Source organism: Pseudorca crassidens, chromosome 15, assembly GCF_039906515.1.
Source record: "Pseudorca crassidens isolate mPseCra1 chromosome 15, mPseCra1.hap1, whole genome shotgun sequence".
Lineage (NCBI taxonomy): Eukaryota > Metazoa > Chordata > Mammalia > Artiodactyla > Delphinidae > Pseudorca > Pseudorca crassidens.
Genome location: NC_090310.1, coordinates 14919138 through 14944466, shown reverse-complemented (window position 1 = coordinate 14944466; position 25329 = coordinate 14919138). Strand labels below are relative to the sequence as shown.

Sequence of the window (25329 nt, the reverse complement as noted above, 5' to 3'; positions counted from 1 at the left end):
ACTGAAATACATGATAGGCAGAATTAAAAATTCTACAAATCGGGAATTTTCTGGCAGTCCAGTGGGTTAGGACTCAGTGCTTTCACTGCTGAGTACCTGAGTTCAATCCCTGGTCGGGGAACTAAGATCCCACAAGCTGCGTGGTGTGGCTCAAAAGAAAAAAAAAAAAAATTCTACAAATCTGTTCTGATATGTGGATAAACTTTTATTTATATATAAAGGGAAAACCAATTTCACTTAAAGCTGCCTAATCCATATTTCCAATAATGAAGGTGTTTAATTTACTATCCACCTTCAAAAGCCTTCAAATAAAATATAGCTAGGAAAATACATAAAGAATTCAAATTATAAAACTCTCCAGGTAATTAAATGGTCATAATAATACTGGAACTACAGTTAAAAAAAAAAAAAAAAAGAACCACAATGTTCTATGAGCCCTAACTATAGTTTACTTGGAAGTACAGATAATCAGTACTAAATTTATATATTAAGTCCTAATATTCAATTGGAAGCAAACAGTATCAAACTGTATAACTTTTAAAAATTAACCTGAAGTTGTTATGAACTGTATAAAAACTGATCTTATTCTTCCAGTTCTCCCAAAAGCTCTACAAAATCAGTGATGTACCATTCCGAGTTGTCCTTTACTTGTTGCCTGATCACATTTCCTCCAAATCCAATGAAAACATCCTAAGAAGAGAACAAAAGAGAAATAGTTTAAAAGAGAGAGACAAAGATACAGCAGCAGCCTAGGGCAGTAAGTGTTGTTTAAAAGAATAAACTCTGTGCAAAGAGAGGTGAGCCCAGCCTCACCTGGGGCACCTCCCTCCCCAGCTCCCCAGGAGCCTCCCCTCCTCCTGCCCTGAGAATGAATGAGTCTGACCACCACTGCTGCAGATGCATTCAGCTGGACATTGTGGGCTTCAGGAGAACTGAAGCCCTCTTAAAACCAAGACAATTGCTTACAAAACTAAAACCACACCAGGTGGTAAACATCTGAGTTCTAAACTAGGTGGCAATCACGTCCAGGCCAGACAATTTCAGAGAAAGAAGATCAAAGAGAAGCCTGTGGTGCCGTGGAAATGCCCGAGGCCTGGAATCAGGACCAGAGCAGGTATCTCCCGGCTGGCATCCTGGGTGAAACTGAGGGACCTCCCTCCCAGGAGGGCATGTTATTCTGGGCTGAAGGAGATGACAACCCCAGAGTGTGTTAGCAGCATTCCACTTTTCACTGGTAGAATTATTTAAAGTTACATTGTTTCATTAATTTCTGCTCAGTGATACCTTCTTTTAGTCAATGATCTTTTTAAATGGTATTTTCTCTTTTTCTGCCAGGCTACAGACACAATATACACTAATTTAGAAGTACAAAATTCTTACTTGACCTTTGTCTTCATTTTTATTTTCATACAAGGGCGGGCGGGGGGGGCAGGGAATAACTAGATACTTCCCTTCTAGTTAAATTTAGCCTCCTCCTAACTGAGCTCCCTGCCTCTGCTGCAGCCCTTTCTGCATGCCAGCACCAGCTCAGCTGTCCTAACACACTGACTTGTTCCTTCTCGGTCCAGAAGCCTTCCAGGGCTTCCCAGGACCCAAAGGTAACACCAGAGTGCCTGGTATGTGGGGTCTTCTTCTCTTGCTGAAGAGAAAGCTCACTTGTGCCTAGGACCATGCTAGTACATCCTTACTGTGCTCTGCTGCTTCCCCTCCCTCTAGAAATTCCACACACACACACACCCCGCCAAGTCCTGCCAGGCCTCCACATGGAGGCTGCTAACCGTCCTTTAGGGCACAGATTCCTCTGACCACCTTCCAGGGCTACACACCTGCATGCACACCACTTTCTCTTGGTTCAGTCAGGCTATATCATTTTCTGACTGGTAGGTCATCTGGAATTTGTAATTTTGCTCTTTCTGGACACCGGGATCGGGGGCCCCCTGAGAGAACCCTGCATTTTATGCCTTGCTATTCAACTAGCCCGGCGTTCACTACTTAGTCGACCCCAACATCGGCTATAAATCATCTAAGAACGTGTTATCTCGAACTGACTCAAGTAGTGTTAGAAGGATCCCAAAAGATTCTTTAACCACGAATGCTTAATCATTGACAGAGAAAGATGCTATTTTTAGATCTCAGGAAACTAGGTAGTAAAACGTTCACCACTATATTTTTGGTTCAGTTTTTCTTAAGTTAGAACAAGACAATATAGTCAAAGTCCTACATGAAAGGGACATGTGATAAATTAAGATATTGGCTTAACTTAAGATATGGGCTATATAGCATTTGTTTCCTGCTAGTCTCAGAAAACAATGTTAATTCAGAGGAATAAAATGCCTTAATATGGGTGTGGTCTCAAACCTCCCTGAGCCTCAGTTCTCTGATCAGTAAAAAGGAGAAGATAATACTCTTACCTCACAGGGCTGTTATGAGGATTAAATGAGATAACGTATGAGGAAATAGTTTATCAAATATAAAACATTACAATTTCGGTTATAGTAATAAGAGCTGCATTATTTGTGGAAATGAAGCCAAACCTTGTTGAGCACATACTCGGGCTAAGAGGTGGCAGCCATCCTGCAGGGACAGGGGTCTTTGAAAGTTTTAAAAGGTTTTTAAGTTCCTTATTTGCAACCCTCCTTGGGTTTGCAAAAAGTCAATTAATATATTGAGATTGAATTTGTTTTATTTATCTTGGTTTTTTATTTCAGGCTGATACAGGTTTTTGTTTAACTCTCACAAATTGTACTGAGTTCTAAGTCAGCTGTCAACAGTAAAAATACAAATGCAAAACAATTAGTACACTTAATACATACAGCAGGAGGACAGGCTTCCATGTCTGTGGCTCCATCTCCAATCATGACTACTTTCTTAAAATGAAATTTTTCCTTTAAAAGTTTAATAACTTTTCCTTTCCCACCAGATTCGGCTGTTGGCTGCATCTCATCAAAACCTGCATATTCACCTTAAAAGAGCCATTAAAACAGTGTTAAAGATCCACAGGATTGTATCAGTAGGGCCAGCCTTTTGCACAGATGATAGCCTCACCTTCCTATCACTCACAAAGCTAAAAACAGCCTTCAGTAAAGTGACACAGCCTGGACTTTCACACTTATTCCTCAGAATGAACAAGTTTTGCTTTTAAATTACAAACACCTCTTGTCAAGGTTACTCCTTTAGATGATAAACATCTTGGGGTAAATTAACTTTATCCTCTAAGCTTCCAGTGTCATAATTGTCAAAACTTGTTGAGGTGGCAGAACACCATGAAATAGTAATATATTAATTTAAAACATGTTGATATACAATTTCATCTAAGAGGAGATTCCTATTTATATTTGATGGATTATTTCTATTCTTACAGTAATTACCACACTTATTCTCTACTTCTTTTTTTTAATGATTTCTATCTATAGACCCTTAAAAAGTGTTCTATTAACACATGTAATTTATTTTTAATTAATATTATTTGGTGTTAAGAATGTCAGCCACCCCTTGACATAACTGGAGACATCTTGAGATGACAGAAAACTACAGCTGTGGTTCTGTGATGGTCCAGAGAGGGGCCAGGAGGTGCCTCCAAAGGCAGCTAAAGTGCAGCGACTTGCTCACAAATTAACTCTCCTTCCTGAGTCTAAATTGATTCAGATACATGAGAGCTTTCATAGAACTGAAATATGATGCATAACAAAATAAGTCACGAGGGTTACATAAGAACTAACATTTTACTCAGTACAGACATTTATATACAGATAGATGATTATATCGATACTGAAGGTAGGAGAGATGATGACCTAAGTCTATTTTGCAGGGCAAACGATACCAAGGTGCAAAAGACATCAGTAAAGAGAATCCTTTACCTCAACATTTAACTCTGATTCCACCTTGCTTGAGTTGCATTCCAACAGACATTACCTAGGATGTTGAATACTAAAACTGATAAGAAGGAGAAAATGTTACTATTAAAGACTTACCATTAAAGTAGAATTTCAGCCTGTTGGCAAATACATTGGTTGATGGGATGTTGAGCTTTGAAGCAACATGCTCCACAATGCTCCTAAAGCCTCCAGATATTAGAAAAACCTGAACATTTCGCTCTTGTAGGCGACTTACTAGCTCCCTGAAAGAATAAAAACAAAAAAACATATAAAATACCAAATGCTGATTAATATAAAAGAGAAAACATGAAAAGGAAACTCAAATATATTTTTTCTCCAAATGCATTTGCCCAAGGTACATCAGACAAGGTATACCGCCTAATGAATTAATGTTTTATATATGTTTTTCTAAAAGCACTTAGAAATTAGTGGGTGGGGCTTAACTGCTTTAGGAAACCATTCCACAACTCTATTCTGCCCATGGACCCAGAAACACAAGAAGAAGAGGAGGCTTAGGCTCTCCGTGGGGAGAGAGGGAGGGCAGACGTGGGCAGGAACAACTAGCAGACAAGACCATATACAAGTACCGAAGGAACCACAAAGAAGGGAGCTCTAAAGTAATGGTGAGATACCCTCAGGAGGACATGCCCCCAAATGCAGGTGCTGATAGGGAGACAGTGTACCCAGACTGGGGAGCCCCTTACCTTATGCCGGGGGTCAGGTGTGGTGGGTGCTCTGCTATAAGCCTTTGCACCTGTTCCCTAGAGGGCTGGATCAGAGCTAAGCGCTCTGTGAGGGCAGCCTTGAAAGGCACTGCCCCGCCCATGGCTCGCCGTGTCCTAGGAGGAAGACCCAAAAATCAGGCCAGCTAAGTGCTGTCTTCGAAGTTTACACGCCTACTCTCCCCCACTCCTCACAAGGTCCACGCATGAGGAAGGTGCCCCACCATACAACAGACGTGGTGCATGGCCATGGGAGTGAGTGAGGCCTGGGATAAACCACTGAAGGTTTGCTTGAGAATCACATTAATATTTTGAAGCCAAAATAGCCTAAGTCTATTTTGCAGAGCAAATTAGACCAAGGCACAAAAGACATCAGTAAAGAGAATCCTTTATCCTTTGGATCCACAAATACACCATCCAGTGAGCTAAGAAAACCACATATACTATCCACAGGTACCTGCCTTGGAAGCTGTGAGTGTTTGTAAACCAAGAAAGAAACCAAAGGCCCTGTACTCTTGCATCAAAGGAAGCTGAACGTGAAATGGTCCATGAGCTAGTGACTGCAGGTGACACAGGGAGGGCAGGAGGGAGGGAGGGACTCTCACCCAGGCATCCATGGAGAAACTCTGAACTGTAACTAGCTTTCTAACAAACCACTAAGGCCACACAGCACTGGACCCCTGGAGACCCCCCAGGTCATCTTCTTTGGTTACTTATCGTCATCAGTCCCCTGACCAAGCTAAGAGTATGTCATCCATATTTGTTTGTCAGAGGCAACCATATATTTTTTTGCCATAAATATTTGTATAAAGGGATGGTTGGATGATGTACACTACCAAATTCAGCTCTCAGTGATGGAGCAAAAAGCCTAGTGCCTATGTTTCATAGGCAGGGACTAAGATCAGGCTCTGGGCTCTGGTCCTGCATGTCATCCAAAAGTCACTCTTCCTTTGCAATTCTTTATCATTTCGTAAGGTGAATAAATACTGTTCCTACATTTCTGACACAGCATCCTCAACTCCACAGAATTTGGCCAGCTCATCAATTCCTTCTTCTCTGATGACTGTGCTGTCAACATCAAAGCACACTGCATCAGCTGAACAGAAAAGTTTCCTCAACTCTGAATGGGAGACCATCCTGGGAAGAATTTTCCTTCTACAACAGAAAAAGATAAATATAGTTAAAGACATAAAATATAGTCATAAAAAGGTCTAATTTTGCCTACGACTGTCAATATATTTTAATTTGTATCAAAGTCAGTGTAGCCCATATAAGCATGTCCTCATGGAATCATTCTTTTTTTTTTTTTTTTTTTTAAACACAAATTAAGTATCTTCTAAATGGCAGGCTCTGGGGTTACAAAGATTAGCGGGACCCAAACTCTGCTCCCAAGCATTGTCTAGTGAATGTACCAACTTATAAATATATTTGATGTTCAACCAATATTCAAGGACTTTTGACCTAACAGAGCAATAAAGGCAAGGGCTACAATGGAAATGTGCTTAAGATACCGTGAGCACACAGAGGAAACGTTGAACCTTGTCTATGAAACAGGGCTTCCAAGAAGTACAGGCATTAAGCTGAATGTTGCAGAGTAAGTGGCCCTCTGAGTGGGTTCTCAAAGGGCAGGGTATCAATTTGGGGTGTGCTGGGAATTAGCAGGGAGGGAGACGGCAGCAAGGAGAGAGGGTAATGTTGGCAGAGGGAAGAGCAAGGGCAAAGACGATGCAGCAGAAGGATGGATGACGTGCTGGAAGCTGCCCAACAGCCCAGTCCAGTTGCCAGGCAGTGCACGGAGAGTTAGTGTGGGCTGGGCTCAGGAGTTTGGATTTTAACTTCTAGCTAATGGGAAACCTTGCTTTCCACCTCAGAAGTCAGAGCTACATACACACGTGTTAGTCTCTGGTGCAGAGGTGGTAACTAAAGTCACAGCCTGATGGAAGTCACCACGGAGAGTGGAAAAAGGGAGAAAGAAGAGGCCTGAGGACAGAGCGCAGGAACGGGACATTCAAGTCAGGAGCCTGAGAAGGAAAATGAGAGGGAAAGGTCAAGGGAAGAAACTCTGGGAGACCACAGTGCTGCAGAAGCTATGGAGGATAGTTTCAAAAGAATTTTGAGTATTTCTTTCTTTCTCTTTTTTTTTTTTTAAGAAAATCACTGGACTAGAATCATGGACGTGAACTAGATCCTAGAGGTCACCCAGACCACTCACCCATCAAAGAGACTAATATGTCATGTACAACGCCACACGGACAATGCAAATCAGCATGAACAGTGGCTGAAAATAGACTCAAAAGAGTCTGGCTAACCCACTTTGTAACTGATTTCAAACCAGTGCATTTGGGGCTTCCCTGGTGGCGCAGTGGTTAAGAATCTGCCTGTCAATGCAAGGGACATGGGTTCGAGCCCTGGCCTGGGAAGATCCCACATGCCGCAGAGCAACTAAGCCCATGTGCCACAACTACTGAGCCTGAGCTCTAGAGCCCGCAAGCCACAACTACTGAGCCCACGTGCCACAACTACTGAAGCCCGCACTCCTAGAGCCCATGCTCTGCAACAAGAGAAGCCACGACAATGAGAAGCCCACGCACTGCAACAAAGAGTAGCCCCTGCTCACCACAACTAGAGAAAGCCCACGCACAGCAACGAAGACCCAACACAGCCACAAATAAATAAATAAATCCAAAAAAAAAAAAATTGCATTTGGCAGAATGATCTGGTTCAAAGTGGACCTGGAAAAAAAAAAATCTTTTAAGCCAGAGGTCAGCAAACTACAGCCAGTAGGCCAAATCCAGCCTGCCACTTATCTTTGTACAGCCTACAAAGAATGACTTTTTTACCTTTTAAGTAGCGGGAAAAAATAGAAGAATAATATTTTGTGAAACATGAAAATTACATAAAATTCAAAATTCAGTGTCTGAAATCAAGCGTTATTGGAACACAGCCATGTTCATCGTTTATGTGCCTGTAGCAGCTTCCCCACTACAACAGACAAGTTGAGTAGCTGCATCAGAGACTGTACAGCCTGCAAAGCCTGAGATATTTACTATCTGGCCCTTTACCAAAAAAAATTGTTGATCCTTGTTTGACCCCTTACAAGAGAGTACTCCAAACAGGAAATGTGAGTTTCATTAGAGACCCAATAAAAATAGGCAAGGGAGGGTAAATTAATGAATCCAGTTAGATAATGGAATCTTAAACTCTGCACTAACATTATCAACCTAAATGTGAATAAGCCTCCATTCAACAGAAAACTATTCTTAAAAAACATGAATACTAAACACATCTGCTCCTGGTTATCAACAATCTGTTTTTTCCCCCAGCATCACGCTCTTGTTCAAGCTCACCCCTCAACTTAGAGGACTGACTTCCCAGGTTCACAGATCATCGGCTCTTTGAGGCTAAAAGCTCCTTTGCTGGTTGGTTCTCTTCCGTTCTCTTAATGTTGAAATGGCCCATGGTCCGTCCCTGGTCTTCTCTACCTATACTCACTCCCTAGATGAATTAATTCATCTAGGCTCATGGCTTTAAATGCTGTCTCTATGACAGTAACTCCCAAATGTACACCTGCAGCTCAGTTTTCTCTCCCAAACTCTAAACTCCAACTACCTACCTGACTTCCACTCAGATGTTTGGTAAACATCCCAAACTTAACATGTCCAAAACTGAACTGCCGCTCTTCCCTCCCCCCAGAAAACTGTCATTCTTGCAGCCTTCCTTCTCTCCCTTGAGGGCAACTCCATTCTTTAGTCACCCTTGACATTTCTCTTTCTCTCAAATCCCACATCCAATCTTTCAGGTAATGCTGTTGGTTCTGCCTTTAAGCTCTAACTAAAATATGACCACTTCTCATCACATCCACTGCTATCGTTCTAGCTTGAGTCACCAATGTTTCTTGGCAAGATTATACCAAAAGCCTCCTAAAAGGTCCCCACCCCAGTATTTGCTCTCGACATAACAGCCAGAGAATCACTGTAAGCTATAAGCAAATCATGCTACACTTCTGGCTCAAAATCCTTCACTGGCTCCTCATTTTACTAAAAGTAAAAACCAAAGTTCTTATGATTACCTAGAAGGTCTGCCCCCCAACTCTGGTACCACCACCACCATGCCCTCCCCGTTACTTCTCTGACCTCATTTTCAACTCGTCTCCCCCTCCTTCACTCTGCTCCAGCCTCGCTGGTCCTCTTGCTGCTCTGCAAATACACCAGGCAGACTCCCCACTTAGGGCCTTTGCTCCAGCTGTGCCCTCGGAGGGAAGGCTCTTCACGCGAATATCCACTTGGCCAATTCCCTTGGCAAGAGTTTGCCCAAATGTCAACCTGACCACCCTGTTTACCATTGTAACCCCCCTCCCAACCTTACCCCCAACATTACTAACCTCCCTCACGATGCCCTACTTCTTTTTTCTGTAACATCTCTCATCTTCTAACACACGATAAAACTTATGTTTGTTACGTGTTGTCTATCTGTTCCCATTAGGATGTAAATTTCACAAGAGTAGGATCTTTGTCAGCTTTGTTCACTGCTGGATCCTTAAGACTGAGAACAGTATTCGGCATACAGTAGGACTCAATAATATCTGTTGAATTAAGTGGATGAATAAAGCTCAAATGCCATCTTCAGTATCAAGTCTTCCCTGATTCCCCTGAGCTGCAAAAAAATCTCTCCCCAGAACTTCCACAGTACTTTATGTAGATCTGTTTTTTTAAGATATGGAATTAATAATATTCCAACTTACCTTAAATTGAGTTATGTGCATAACACCTCCACTCTTGGATTGCAAGCTCTTTATACTAAGATCCAAAATTTTCCAAAACACCTATTGTTTTGAACCTCTTTTGAGTAGATGCTCAATTAATTCTGAAGGTTGAATGAATGAATAAATGATAACATTTTGAATTACATACCCACAACTAACCATTTTTTTAACTTTTTATTGTGGCAAATTTCAAATGCATACAAAAATAGAAAGTACAAATACATGAACTCCATGTATTTATCATCCTGCTTCAACAATCATAGCAAATCTTGCTTCATCCACCCCACTATAAAAGGTTCTGCACCCCAATTCCAACATTGAGGGGATAGGGCTCCCACACTACCAAGCAATTCTCAGACACCAGCAGGGTATCCTACATTTCAACTCAATTCCGACACTATCTACCCATAGGAAAAGCATCAGATTCCACAGGTTAAGGGTTCAGTCCCACAAGACTGACCCCACTCCACCCCCAACACACATACACACACACGCGCACACACACACACACACACACACAATTTCAGATGTCAGTCACAAGTCCAGATTATCACCTGTGCTTCTGACTGACCGGCTATAGACTGGAGGTTCCAACAACCCCCTCCTTGGGTTTGATTAATTTGTTAGAGTGACTCACAGAACTTTACTAGATTTATTCTAAAAGGATATAACTCAGGAACAGCAGATGAAAGAAATGTACAGGGCAAGGTATGTGGAAAGGGGCATGGAGCTTCCACGCCCTCTCCAGGCATGCTGTTCTCCCCAAAGTTCCATGTGTTCACCAACCTAGAAGTTCTTCGAACCCCGTCCTTTTTGGTTTTTATGGAGGACTCATTACAAGGGCATAATTGATTAAATCATTGGTCATTGGTGACTAAGCTCAGCCTCCAGCCTCTCTTCCCTCCCTAGAGGTCAGGGCAGTGGGACCAAAAGTTCCAACCCTCTAATCACATGGTTGGCTCTCATGGCAAACAGCCCCCATCCTTAGGTGGGTCCAAAAGTCACCTCATTAACATAAGAGACATCTTTATCCCTCTCATCACAGGAAATTCCAAGGGTTTTAGGAGCTCTGTGCCAGAAATGGGACAGGACCAAATATATGTTTATTACAAATCGCAATCTCACACCCACACACTTCCACTTCTGAGATAAATCTGATTTATCTCAAAGCAAATCACATCATTTCATACAAAAATATTTCAGTATGTATTTTTTAAAGGTAAAGACTTCTTTTTTAACACAGTCATTTGCACTTAAATTTTAACTATACTGCTATGTCTGCCTGTGTTCAGGTTTGGCTGCTGAGGATTGAAGAATCAAATCAGGTTAATCACATCAGACCTCCTGATGCCCTTGCTCATCCATTCCTCATCATTAGCATATAAATTAACAAAATGTCTCTGTTATTCATTTATGCCCTTCATGATTTGAATCCTATTTCACCAATCCATTCCCCATTGCTCTTCTCCCCCCACATACACTCACATACACACACCCACACCTTATGCTCAAGGAATACAGAGGACTTCTTGTTCCTTAAACATGTCATGATTTTTTAGTTCTCTGTACCTTTGCAGATGCTGTTCCCTCCGCCTGAAATCACCTAATTACTCATGTCTAATGGGAAAATCCCTATTTATTCTTTAAGGTTCAGATTAAATTATTTTCCCTGTACTAGCTCCTTCATAACCCCCTCAGAGAATTAATTAATCACTCCCATTCCCTTCCTAGAATGTGAGTTCCTTCAGGGTACGGACCTTGACTGAATTATTTTTCTGTTTCCAGCACAGTGGGTGCTAAAATTAAATGTTTCATGAATTAGAGTTGAATCTAAGCAGTTCCTGAGAACAGAGAATCGAGTAGATTACTATTCTCAATAAAACAATTCCAATTTAGTGTGCTATTACCCTAAAATTAAAATCGTTAACAAGCAATGATGACTATAACAGAGAAACAGAATCAATATCATATATTCTGAAGTTGGAAGGAAACTCAAAGCCATTATCTGGGGCTAGTCCCATGCCTTTCTGCAGGAACAATATTAATACATCCATTTCACAGATTAACTAATAGAGGTATAAGGAAGTTAAATGCTTTACCCAAGGTCATACAGCTCCTAAATGATGGCCAAAGAACTGAAACTTGGGTCTCAAATGCACAGAGACAATATAAAAGAGGTGGATAAATTAAGCAGAATTAAATAAGGTTAGACATTGTTAAGAACGTAACGTGGGGACTCCCCTGGTGGCGCAGTGTTAAGAATCTGGCTGCCAATGCAGGGGACACGGGTTTGACCCCCGGTCCGGGAAGATGCCACATGCCACGGAAGCAACTAAGCCTGTGTGCCACAACTACTGAGCCCACATGCCTAGAACCCATGCTCCACAACAAGAGAAGCCACCACAATGAGAAGCCCACACACTGCAATTATGCAACTAGAGAAACCCCGTGCGCATCAATGAAAACCCAACACAGTGAAAGAAAGAAAGAAAGGGAGGGAGGGAGGGAGGGAGGGAGGGAGGGAGGGAGGAAGGAAGGAAGGAAGGAAGGAAGGAAGGAAGGAAGGAAGGAAGGAAGGAAGGAAGGAAGGAAGGAAGAAAGTAAGTAACATGGACCCAGGAAATGTCAAAGACTTTCAGCAAGAATTCAGACTGTCCCCTAAGAAGACATACATATGGCCAACAGGCACGTGAAAAGATTCTCAACATCACTAATTATTAGAGAAATAGTGAAAGAAGAAAGTCTGCCCATTCTTTGGAAGACCAGCAGATAGAAACAGGTTTCATAAATTGTCAAATTCCCACCAAGCCAGTGAACCCCAAGGAGCTCCATATCCCACTCTCTGTGCCTCAGAAACACCCATCTGGCTCTGGTCCAGAGGGAATTAACCTAATATTACATGGCTAAGCAGGCTCACTATAAAAGCCTAGAAGACAGAAGTCTATCAGCAGAGAAGCAGTGCTTAATGCAGCACAGTTCCACTGAGCATGCAGAATGAGCCATTTGTAAATGGAGAGAAAGCCAGCAACAGACAAACAAATGATGTTAGAGGACCTAAAATGAGACAAATGGAATAGGCTAAAGAACCTTATAAGAATGTACAGGAGGCGACATTCACAGAGAGACAAGATGAAAAGGCAGAGGGCTATGTACCAGATGAAGGATCAAGATAAAACCCCAGAAAAACAACTAAATGAAGTGGAGATAGAAAACCTTCCAGAAAAAGAATTCAGAATAATGATAGTGAAGATGATCCAGGACCTTGGAAAAAGAATGGAGGCAAAGATCGAGAAGATGCAAGAAATGTTTAACAAAGACCTAGAAGAATTAAAGAACAGACAAACAGAGATGAACAATAAGTAAAATGAAAACTACACTAGAAGGAATCAATAGCAGAATAACTGAGGCAGAAGAACGGATAAGTGACCTGGAAGACAGAATGGTGGAATTCACTGCTGTGGAACAGAATAAAGAAAAAAGAATGAAAAGAAAGGAAGACAGCCTAAGAGACCTCTGGGACAACATTAAACACAACAACATTCACATTATAGGGGTCCCAGAAGGAGAAGAGAAAGGACCCAAGAAAATACTTGAAGAGATTATAGTCAAAAACTTCCCTAACATGGGAAAGGAAATAGCCACCCAAGTCCAGGAAGTGCAGCAAGTTCCATACAGTATAAACTGAAGGAGAAACACGCCAAGACACATAGTAATCAAATTGGCAAAAATTAAAGACAAAGGAAAATTATTGAAAGCAGCAAGGGAAAAACAACAAATAACATACAAGGGAACTCCCATAAGGTTAACAGCTGATTTCTCCCCAGAAACTCTACAAGCCAGAAGGGAGTGGCATGATACACTTAAAGTGATGAAAGGGAAGAAACTACAACCAAGATCACTCTACCCGGCAAGGATCTCATTCAGATTCGATGGAGAAATCAAAAGCTTTACAGACAAGCAAAAGCTAAGAGAATTCAGCACCACCAAAACAGTTCTACAACAAATGCTAAAGGAACTTCTCTAAGTGGGAAACACAAAAGAAGAAAAGGACCTACAAAAACAAAACAATTAAGAAAATGGTCATAGGAACATACATATCAATAATTACCTTAGACGTGAATGGATTAAATGCTCCAACCAAAAGACACAGGCTTGCTGAATGGATACAAAAACAAGACCCATATATATGCGGTATACAAGAGACCCACTTCAGACCTAGGGACACATACAGACTGAAACTGAGGAGATGGAAAAAGATATTCCATGCAAATGGAAATCAAAAGAAAGCTGGAGTAGCAATACTCATATCAGATAAAACAGACTTTAAAATAAAGAATGTTACAAGAGACAACGAAGGACACTACATAATGATCAAGGGATCAATCCAAGAAGAAGATATAACAATTATAAATACATATGCACCCAACATAGGAGCACCTCAATCCATAAGGCAACTGCTAACAGCTATAAAAGAGGAAATCAACAGTAACACAATAATAGTGGGGGAATTTAACACCTCACTTACACCAATGGACAGATCATCCAAAATGAAAATAAATAAGGAAACAGAAGCTTTAAATGACACAATAGACCAGATAGATTTCATTGATATTTATAGGACACTCCATCCAAAAACAGCAGATTACACTTTCTTCTCAAGTGTACATGGAACATTCTCCAGGATAGATCACATCTTGGGTCACAAATTAAGCCTCAGAAAATTTAAGAAAATTGAAATCATATCAAGCATCTTTTCTGACCACAACGCTATGAGATTAGAAATGAATTACAGGGAAAAAAAACGTAAAAAACACAAACACATGGAGGCTAAACAATATGTTACTAAATAACCAAGAGATCACTGAAGAAATCAAAGAGGAAATCAAAAAATACCTAGAGACAAATGACAATGAAAAAACGATGATCCAAAACATATGGGATGTGGCAAAAGCAGTTCTAAGAGGGAAGTTTATAGCTATACAAGCCTACCTCAAGAAACAAGAAAAATCTCAAATAAACAATCTAACCTTACACCTAAAGGAACTAGAGAAAGAAGAACAAACAAAATGCAAAGTGAGCAGAACGAAAGAAATCATAAAGATCAGAGCAGAAATAAATGAAATAGAAACAAAGAAAACAATAGCAAAGATCAATAAAACTAAAAGCTGGTTCTTTGAGAAGATAAACAAGATTGATAAATCATTAGCCAGACTCATCAAGAAAAATAGGGAGAGGACTCAAATCAATAAAATTACAAATGAAAAAGGAGAAGTTACAACAGACACTGCAGAAATACAAAGCATCCTAAGAGACTACTACAAGCAACTCTATGCCACTAAAATGGACAACCTGGAAGAAATGGACGAATTCTTAGAAAGGTATAACCTTCCAAGACTGAACCAGGAAGAAATAGAAAATATGAACAGACCAATCACAAGTAATACAACTAAACTGTGATTAAAAATCTTTCAACAAACAAAAGTGCAGGACCAGATGGCTTCACAGATGAATTCTATCAAACATTTAGAGAAGAGCTAACACCCATCCTTCTCAAACTCTTCCAAAAAATTGCAGAGGAACACTCCCAAACTCATTCTATGAGGCCACCATCACCCTGATACCAAAACCAGACAAAGATACTACAAAAAAAGAAAATTAGGGCTTCCCTGGTGGCACAGTGGTTGAGAGTTCACCTGCTGATGCAGGGGACGTGGGTTCGTGCCCCAGTCCGGGAGGATCCCACATGCCGCAGAGCGGCTGAGCCCGTGAGCCATGGCCACTGAGCCTGCGCGTCCGGAGCCTGTGCTCCGGAACGGGAGAGGCCACAACAGTGAGAGGCCCGCATACCGCAAAAAGAAAAAAAAAAAAAGAAAGAAAATTACAGACCAGTATCACTGATGAATATAGATGCAAAAATCCTCAACAAAATACTAGCAAACTGAATCCAACAACACGTTAAACAGATCATACACCATGATCAAGTGGGATTTATCCCAGGAATGCAAGGATTCTTCAATATACGCAAATCAATCAATGTGATACACAATATTAACAAATTGAAGAATAAAAATCATATGATCAACTCAATAGATGCAGAAAAAACCTTTGACAAAATTCAACATCCATTTATGATAAAAACTCTCCAGAAAGTGGGCACAGAGGGAACCTACCTCAACATAATAAAGGTCATATACGACAAACCGACAGGAAACATCATTCTCAATGGTGAAAAACTGAAAGAATTTCCTCTAAGATCAGGAACAAGTCAAGGATGTCCACTCTCGCCACTATCATTCAACATAGTTTTGGAAGTCCTAGTCACGGCAATCAGAGAAGAAAAAGAAATAAAAGGAATACAAATTGGAAAAGAAGAAGTAAAACTGTCACTGTTTGCAGATGACATGATACTATACATAAAGAATCCTAAAAATGCCACCAGAAAACTACTAGAGCTAATCAATGAATTTGGTAAAGTTGCAGGATACAAAATTAATGCAAGAAATCTCTTGCATTCCTATACACTAATGATGAAAAATCTGAAAGAGAAATTAAGGAAATACTCCCATTTACCATTGCAACAAAAAGAATAAAATACCCAGGAATAAACCTACCTAGGAAGACAAAAGACCTGTATGCAGAAAACTATAAGACACTGATGAAAGAAATTAAAGATGATACCAACAGATGGAGAGATATACCATGTTCTTGGATTGGAAGAATCAATATTGTGAAAATGACTATACTACCCAAAGCAATCTACAGATTCAATGCAATCCCTATCAAATTACCAATGACATTTTTTACGGAACTAGAACAAAAAATCTTAAAATTTGTATGGAAACACAAAAGACCCCAAATAGCCAAAGCAGTCTTGAGGGAAAAAAACGGAGCTGGAGGAATCAGACTCCCTGACTTCAGACTATACTACAAAGCTACAGTAATCAAGACATTTTGGTACTGGCACAAAAACAGAAACATAGATCAATGGAACAAGATAGAAAGCCCAGAGATAAATCCACACACCTATGGTCAACTAATCTATGACAAAGGAGGCAAGGATATACAATGGAGAAAAGACAGTCTCTTCAATAAGTGGTGCTGGGAAAACTGGAGAGCTACATGTAAAAGAAGGAAATTAGAACACTCCCTAACACCATACACAAAAATAAACTCAAAATGGATTAGAGACCTAAATGTAAGACCGGACACTAAAACTCTGAGAGGAAAACATAGGAAAGACACTCTTTGACATAAATCACAGCAAGATCTTTTGTGATCCACCTCTTAGAGTAATGGAAATAAAAACAAAAATAAACAAATGGGACCTAATGAAACTTAAAAGCTTTTGCATAGCAAAGGAAACCATAAACAAGACGAAAAGATAACCCTCAGAATGGGAGAAAATATTTGCAAACAAATCAATGGACAAAGGATTAATCTCCAAAATATATAAACACCTCATGCAGCTCAATATTAAAGAAACAAACAACCCAATCCAAATATGGGCAGAAGACCTAAATAGACATGTCTCCAAAGAGAACATACAGATGGCCAAAAAGCACATGAAAAGCTGCTCAACATCACTAATTATTAGAGAAATGTAAATCAAAACTACAGTGTGGTATCACCTCACACTAGTTAGAATGGGCATCATCAGAAAATCTACAAAAAACAAATGCTGGAGACTGTGTGGAGAAAAGGGAACCCTCTTGCACTGTTGGTGGAAATGTAAATTGATACAGCCACTATGGAGAACAGTATGGAGGTTCCTTAAAAAACTAAAAATAGAACTACCATATGATCCAGCAATCCTACTACTGGGCATATACCCAGAGAAAACCAGAATTCAAAAAGACACATGCACCCCAATATTCACCACAGCACTATTTACAATAGCCAGGTCATGGAAGTAACCTAAATGCCCATCGACAGATGAATGGATAAAAAGATGTGGTACGTATATACAATGGAATATTACTCAGCCATAAAAAGGAATGAAATTGGGTCATTTGTTGAGATGTGACAGTCTAGAGACTGTCATACAGAGTGAAGTAAGTCAGAAAGAGAAAAACAAATATCGTATATTAATGCATGTATGTGGAACCTAGAAAAATGGTACAGATGAACCAGTTTGCAGGGCAGAAACTGAGACACAGATGTAGAGAACAAACGTATGGACACCAAGAGGGGAAAGCGTGGGGGGATGGGGATGGTGGTGTGATGAACTGGGTGATTGGGATTGATATGTATACAGTGATGTGTATAAAATTGATGACTGGGGCTTCCCTGGTGGTGCAGTGGTTGAGAGTCCGCCTGCCGATGCAGGGGACACAGGTTCGTGTCCCAGTCTGGGAGGATTCCACATGCCACGGAGTGGCTGGGCCCTTGAGCCATGGCCACTGGGCCTGCGCGTCCAGAGCCTGTGCTCCGCAACGGGAGAGGCCACAACAGTGAGAGGCCTGCGTACCGCAAAAAAAAAAAAAAAAAATTGATGACTAATAAGAACCTGCTGTATAAAAAATTAAATTAAATTTAAAAATTTTAAAAAAAGAATGTACAGGAGGCAACACAAATAACAGAGAATGGGCAAGACTCCTGAGAATGACTGACAGGCTCCCGAAGCCTCAAAGATGTAAGAAGATGAAGCCAATCTACAGTGCCTCTCTGTGCCTAGCACAAGTCCTGGGCAATGCAGAATGCGCACCATCTTCAAGAGGTTCCCAGTCTTGTTGGGATGATCAGACAAATCATTATTGCTCACATTTGAAAAGCCAGCACCTTTAGCCTCTTTCCAACCACTGATATCAGCAATAGCTTCAACCAGACCATGAGCCTCAAATATGAAAGGAAATGTACATTTCCTCAAATAAAGTGAGGACTGATTTTCACAGACCCAGATGAACATTAGTCCTGATTTACGACTCAGAATTGCTGACACCTGCATCCTGGGTTGCACTGTGGTTCCAAAGAAAGATTTTGGTTCCAAAGACAGGATTTTTGAGACAAACTATTGGAGGACAGAGGGAATGAAAAGTGCCCACCAAACTGAGAAGGCATCTTGAGACCGAAAAATGAGGCAGGCAGCTCTGTATAATCAATGGATCAGTTTATCATAGGTAACTTACTCAGAGGGTGGGATCTGGATTGGGTGGATAACAATCCAGAAGCATTCGCAGCTGCACTTCCCACCACCAAGGGGCCATTGGGACAATTTTATAGTGCTTGGGAGTAGGTGCTTGGAAAGAGGGCGTGCACTCCCAAGCCAAGATTTATGAATGGGTAAGTAGTCTCGTGGGTGCCGGGAATACAGCAGGGGAGGGTTTTCATCATTGTTTGGGGACTAACAGAGCATAGAGGCTACCTGGTCCTAATGATTATTAAACAATGTCTATTAACTACAAAGCCCTTGATGACAGAGAAGTGACAGTACAAAAGGGACAGTACAGTCCTGGGTAGGGTCAGCGGAAGGACAGGAGAAACTGTGAGGGTCCATGATGGTGCCAGTTATGCTAACAGCCATACACAAACATTACATTGCAGTTACATGGAAGACTGATTCTTTCTTCATGCCCTCCCTAGCAGATGGAGCTGGATTATATGACCTTAACTTTGCCCACTAAATGCTCGTGCCAGGGGATATGCCCTCCACCCCTCAGCTTACATGGGTTTCAATCCCCTGCTTAGACTGCAGAACAAATTCAGCTTCCTTTAGCGCTTCCCAACCCGCACTGTAAAATGCTCTGCCTCCTTATTCACTTTTGGTTCCCTCTTTTTTTCATTGTCTCCACCAGGAGTGACTCATGATTCATACAAAGTCAAAATTCTCATAGCTCCGGGGGACAGAGGGGAAATCTGCTGAGTAAGTTCAGTTGCTTCAAAGTGAATTGTGTACATTAGAAAAATCGTTGCTGGAGAATGGACTCTGGATCCCTCACATCTGGCCCTTGCAAGGAAGGGGGACAGGACGGGGGTGGAAGAAATCCTGGTGGAAAGGTCTGTGCTTAGACATGGCAGCTCCCAGGGCTGGTCCCGACCACTGGACCACTGCCTTCTGTGTCTCAGGACAGGACTCCTGCCCACCCGACCTCAAGCAGGTCCATCTTGGGGAAGCAGAGGGCCAATTGGTAAAGAAGCCACAGCTGACAACCCCTTCTCACCCCCAGCTCCAAAAGTATAAAAACAAGTTTTCCTTCATGGCCAAACTTAGGAGGTCTGGTTTTAGATAAAAGGAGAAAAACTTGCTCATCCAAACTCTCTTCCAACTTCTCCATCTAAGTATCTTGCAAGAGGCATCTAAGATCACCTTCACCAACTTCCCCTTTTGCTGGGATTGACCTCTTACCTTCACCTGTGTAAGAACAAATATAAGCTGGTACAGAGGTTGAGGAAGCCGACAGAGCAAAGCTTCCTGGGCTTAGATGGGCGTCACCTGGGGTGGCTTTGGTCTTAGGGGTGAGTCTTTTTGGGGCCCTCCAAGCAGTGAAACAATGCCCAATGGAGTCTGAGAGTTTCTGAATCAGAGGAGAGTCAAAGAGCATTCCTGTAACTAGGACTATGGTTTCTGGTCAATGCATTATAGTATACTTTATGATAAAAAAGAACAGCTATTCCTCGGGGAACCTGAGATTTTTAAGCATGCCACATAGGTTACAGCAGAAAATTTTTTTTTATTCAGTGAATATTAAACTGTTAACTGATAAATATACAACAATGACAATGAAAACAGAAGATAAATTGGACTCACGTTTCTCCAGGGCTGGATTCCCAGGAGACAATACTCTTCTCTTTCTGCTTCTTTCCTGAATAAAAACACAGCATAAAGTTCTGACTACAAATTTCTTTAAGAGAGATCTTGTGAGTTCTGCAAGAGCAAGAGCCTAGAAAAAAATGGGGACATGAACATCAAGGTCCAGACACAGGAGAAGAAAGAGGAGACTGTCTAGCTTCACTGTCCCTCCTAGCAGGACCGGTACAAAGGAGGGTCAGCTGCAAAGTCTCCTAAGACTGCTTCCCCTGGGAAGCCCTTCACTTCTGTCTCCTTGAAGCACGCAGAGGAGGAAACACTCTTCTGTGGCTTTAATTCTGCAAAAGCTTCGAGTCTGATAGGAAATCACCTACACCTGATTAGCAAGGCTCAAAGGCAAGGGAAGGAGAGAGAAAGGGAAAGAGGATCTACTGGGAAAACATAATACAAATACAGAGAAGCCAACACAGGTCCATTACAGGCTCTACAAAACGGTCCCTGCTGTCTTCAAAATGAGGAAAGTCAACAACATTCCAAGAATAGTCAGAGGGGAATCCTGCTGCCCAGTAACGAGGGAACGAAGCCAACAACTTCAAATTATAATCCTCATCATTTAAACTGTAAATAGAAGTGGATAGGGACTTCCCTGGTGGCGCAGTGGTTAAGAATCCACCTGCCAATGCAGGGGACATGGGTTCGAGCCCTGGTCCGGGAAGACCTCACATGCCGCAGAGCAACTAAGGCCATGCGCCACTACTACTGAGCCTGCACTCTAGAGCCCAGGTGCCGCAACTACTGAAGCATACATGCCTAGAGCCCATGCTCCACAACAAGCCACTGCAATGAGAAGCCCGAGCACCGCAACGAAGAGCAGCCCCCATTTGCCACAACTAGAGAAAGCCTGCACGCAGCAACGAAAACCCAAAGCAGCAAAAAAAAAAAAAAAGTGGATAAAGGTGCTAAATCTCAGAAGAAAAAAAGAGATAAAAAGAAATAGTTAAGAACAAGCGGCAAGAAAAAGCAAAGTAGAGGTTGACAAAGGAAGGAAGCCAGAATGGAAATAAATCATTTGGAAGGTTCGAATACGGTCCTCACTGAACTCAGAAAGGGTTCGGTGTACCCTTCTCTCAGCGGAGTCACACAGGATAATACTCCTGTGAAGGAGGAAGATTACAAAGTGTACTCAAAGCCTCGTACCTGAGCATGCAAGTCTAGCGTTTCTTTCCCACTCTGCTGAGCACGACTGGCTTCTGCAGGTGTTCTGAATCCCACTCCCCTGCAGGCCAGCGAGAGCTGCACCCTAGCAAACCTCCCCAGAAGCTGCTCTCTTAAGGAGAACCCACTGCCCGGAATGGCATGACAAGAAAAGGAATATTTCCAATTTGCTTCTTTAATAGAGTTTATTCTTGATCCATTGGTTTAATTATAAAGGCCCGCTCTATTTCTCTAATTTAGAATTCATACTTTGTTACTGGCCTTTTTTTTTTTTTAAATTGGGCATGTATTAGATCATGTGAAAATTTAAGACATCCCTTGTTTCACCAGCATGAAAATGACAAGACTCTGATCGTTATTATATTGGAATCCTACCTGGTAGTTTTAATAAAATATAGAAATCTAATGTATATTCTTCCCCAACTTGTAGTCCAATGCCAAAAATTAACTCCAAATGAATCAAGACCTAAACACAAAAGCTAAAACTATAAGACTTCTAAAACACAGGAGGAAAATTGCACACCTGTGGTAGGCAGCCTCTAAAATGGCCCCTAGTGGGAATTCCCTGGTGGTCCAGTGTTTAGGACTCTGTGCTTCCACTGCAGGGGGGCCTGGGTTCCATTTCTGGTCAGGGAACTAAGATCCCACAAGCCACACAGTGAGGCCAAAAAACAAAAATTCCAAAAAACCTAGTGAACCGACTTCCTGCTATCCCAACCCATCTGTAACCCCCTACCCTTGAGAGTGAGCTGGGTATAGTGACTCTCTTCCAGTGAATAGAGTGAGGCAGAGGTGATAGGATATCACTTGCAAAATTAGACTGACACAAATGAGTGTGTGTATAACTGTGAGGTCTGAATGAGCTCTATGGATTGTGCCAATGTCAGTTCCTTGAGATGTTGTCTTCGGGGGAAGGGACATGGAGGAAGGAGGAATGCATGAGATTTCCCTGTATATTTCTTTGCAGCCTTCTGTGAATCCATAATTATTTCTAATTTAAAAATATTATAAAAGTGGTTTTTTTTATAGTGAGTTAATCTCAGGGAATTCCCTGGCAGTCCAGTGGTTAGGACTCGGCACTTTCACTGCTGGGGCCTGGGTTCAATCCCTGGTCGGGGAACTAAGATCCTACATGCCACACAGTGAGGCCAAAAAATAAAATAAAATAATAAAAAAGTGAGTTAATCTCAAAAAAGGAAAAAAAAAGGAATGTGGCTTCCATCTTGCCCCAGCACCCCCACTTCTTGCTCTGGGGTAAGGCAGCTACCATGTTGGTAGCTGCCCAATGAGAGGCCCATGTGGCAGAACTGAGGGGACGTCCAGCAAACAGCCAGTGAGGAACTAAGGACCTCAGTCTAACAGCCCTCAGGGAATTGAATCCTGCCAATAACCAGGTGAGTGCTCTAGGAAGCAGATCCTCCTCCAATAAAGTGTTCAGATAAGTTGACCTTGGCCAACTGCAACCTCTTAAGAGACCCTAAACCAGAACCACCCAGCTAAGCTGCTCCCAGATTTCTGACCCACAGAAAGTGAGAAAATAAACGTTTGTCATTTTAAGCTGCTGAGTTTTGGGATAATTTATTATGCAGCAATAGATACTAATAGAACAACCTTAAGGTAGGCAAAATTTTCTCAAATAAAACCCAAATAGCATGAATAATAAAAGGAAAAAAGTGATAAATTGGCCTTCATCAAAATTAAAAACTTCTGCTTTTCAAAAGACACCATTATGGCGGCGGGGGGGGGGAGAAAGAAAGAGAAAAAAAGGCAAGTCGCAGAATGGGAGAAAGTATTCACAATACATATATTTGATAGAGGAGTTGTATCTAGAATAAAGAACACTTACAACTCAATAAAACAAACAACCCATTAAAATATAAACAATAGATATTTCAAAAAAGATGTGCAAATAAACTCAAAAGAATAACAAAAATAAAAAAGACTGACAATACCATGTATTGGTGAGGATATGGAACAACTGGAACTCTTATACGTTGCTGGTGGGGATGTAAAATGGTACAACCACTATGGAAAACAGTTTGGCAGTTCCTTACGAAATTAAACATTTACCTACCGTAAGAGTCAGCAATCCCACTCCTGGAGATTTATTCAAGTGAAATGAAAACATATTCAGGGACTTCCCTGGTGGCGCAGTGGTTAAGAATCCGCCTGCCAATGCAGGGGACATGGATTCGAGCCCTGGTCTGGGAAGATCCCACATGCCGGGGAGCAACTAAGCCCGTGAACCACAACTACCGAAGCCCGAGTGCCTAGAGCCCTGTGCACCTCAACAAGAGAAGCCACCTCAATGAGAAGCCTGCACACTGCAACAAAGAGTAGCCCCCACTCGCTGCAACTAGAGAAAGTCCGCGAGCAGCAAGGAAGACCCAACATAGGCAAAAATTAATTAATTAATTAAAAATATATATTTAAAAAAAAGAAGCAGCTAAGGGATGGGACTTCCTTGGTGGTCCAGTGGTGAAGATTCCACACTTCCAATGCAGGGGGAATGGGTGTGATCCATGTTTGGGGAACTAAGATACCATGTGCCATGTGGTGTGGCCAATAAATAAATAAATAGATGTATGTAAAAAAAACAAAAAACATATTCAAAGCAGCTTTATTCATGATAGTCCAAAACTAGAATGACCACCAACAGATAAATGGATAAACACAGTGTGTTACATCCCTAGAATAGAACACTACTCAGCAATAAAAAGATACGAATTACTAATGATGCTGTAACATGAATAAATATAGAAAACATTATATTGACCAGAAGAAGCCAGACACAAAAGAGTACGTACAATATGATTCTGTTTATATGAAACCCTAGAAAATACAAACAAATGCTATTATGACAAAAATCAGGCCAGTAGGGCTAGGAGTGGGGGTGTCTGACTGCAAAGAGGCCCTAGGAAACTTAAGGGTGATGGAAGTGTTTTATTGTGGTGGTGATTATAAGTGTGTACAACACTGTCAAAATTCATCAAAATGTACACCTAAAATGGGTACATATTATTGCATTAAATTATACATCAATAAAACGTTAGCTTAAAAAGTTATTAGGCATGTATCAAATAAACTGAAAACTTAAAACGTCCTGACTACTTTGTTTCCCAACATGAAAGTGACAGGACTATAATCATTATATTGAAAACACACCAGGCAGTTGTAATAACATATAGAAATCCTGGATTTAATTTTTCTTCCCTGATCCTCATTCAAATACCGGTCAGTCAAATATTTAAAGAGTAAACACAACGTGCACGTCACATATAAAGAAAACATAGTACATAAGTTTAATGAATAGAAGAATTAGTTATTTAATTCCCAGCTTGAAGCTCTACCTTTACAACAATGTATCTGGTAAGTACATATTTAAAATTCTAATTCTAATGGTAAAGAAGTTGATGAAGTCAGACATTGCAACTCTAAATTCTGGAGATTTTCCTACTCTTGTACTGATGACTCCCCCTATGTAGGATTGCATCATTCATTCATGCTGTTTGGTAACAGGCAGCACTGGGATAAAACAAGTGAAAACCATTCAAAAGTAAACGGATAAAAAAAAGCCTTGGAATCCCATGAAATATTTTATCTATCCCGATTAAGGAAAATAAATGTAGAATCACAGAGGCCCTGGGTGTAGGACAGGCAGACCGGTAATCAGAAAGTTGGGCACACGGAGAGATAAACACATGCCCAGACTTACCCGGGCGCTGCTGCTAGTTCCTGGGCCGCTGCCACCGCCTCCAGGTCTCCCGCGGCTGTAACCGTCCGACTGCGGGGGGCCGAGGGCTGGCTCCGACGTGGAGTCGCGGAGTTCCGAGGGAGGTGACCTGTGAAGACCCGCAGAGCCTTTACCAAACAATCATGAGATCTGCTGATAAGTGCGGTGGCTTCTGGCCGGGTTTGCATGCGCTTTACTAAACTGGAGCCCGTAGACCTCCGCTCTGCAGGGCCGGGCAGCCCTTGGCCCCGCCCCCGAAGGAGGGACTCCCTGAGCCC

At 41.5% G+C, this 25329-nt stretch overlaps 1 protein-coding gene across 2 annotated transcripts; it reads right to left on the bottom strand.

Moving 5' to 3' along the window:
- Window positions 1–184: 184 nt before the first annotated feature.
- PSPH (phosphoserine phosphatase) lies at window positions 185–25329 on the bottom strand. Of its 2 annotated transcripts, XM_067706023.1 has the most exons (7): window positions 25034–25329; window positions 20104–20158; window positions 5594–5752; window positions 4580–4714; window positions 3972–4117; window positions 2814–2962; window positions 185–690 (listed from the first exon to the last, which is right to left on the bottom strand). In XM_067706023.1, the coding sequence occupies exons 3-7, from the start codon at window positions 5731–5733 to the stop codon at window positions 583–585; spliced, it is 678 nt and encodes a 225-aa protein (XP_067562124.1). In that variant the 5' UTR covers window positions 5734–5752; window positions 20104–20158; window positions 25034–25329; the 3' UTR covers window positions 185–582. The 2 variants fall into 2 exon arrangements, with proteins under 2 accessions (XP_067562124.1, XP_067562125.1); XM_067706024.1 differs by lacking the exons at window positions 20104–20158; window positions 25034–25329 and adding an exon at window positions 6486–6611.

Excerpts from the sequence above, each read along its gene's own strand:
- PSPH (XM_067706023.1), bottom strand. The coding sequence starts at position 5,733 with ATGGTCTCCCATTCAGAGTTGAGGAAACTTTTCTGTTCAGCTGATGCA. Across the intron at positions 4,715-5,593 it reads GAGGATGCTGTGTCAGAAAT|GACACGGCGAGCCATGGGCG; the intron begins GTAGGAACAGTA and ends TCTTCCTCCTAG. Across the intron at positions 4,118-4,579 it reads CACCTGACCCCCGGCATAAG|GGAGCTAGTAAGTCGCCTAC; the intron begins GTAAGGGGCTCC and ends TTATTCTTTCAG.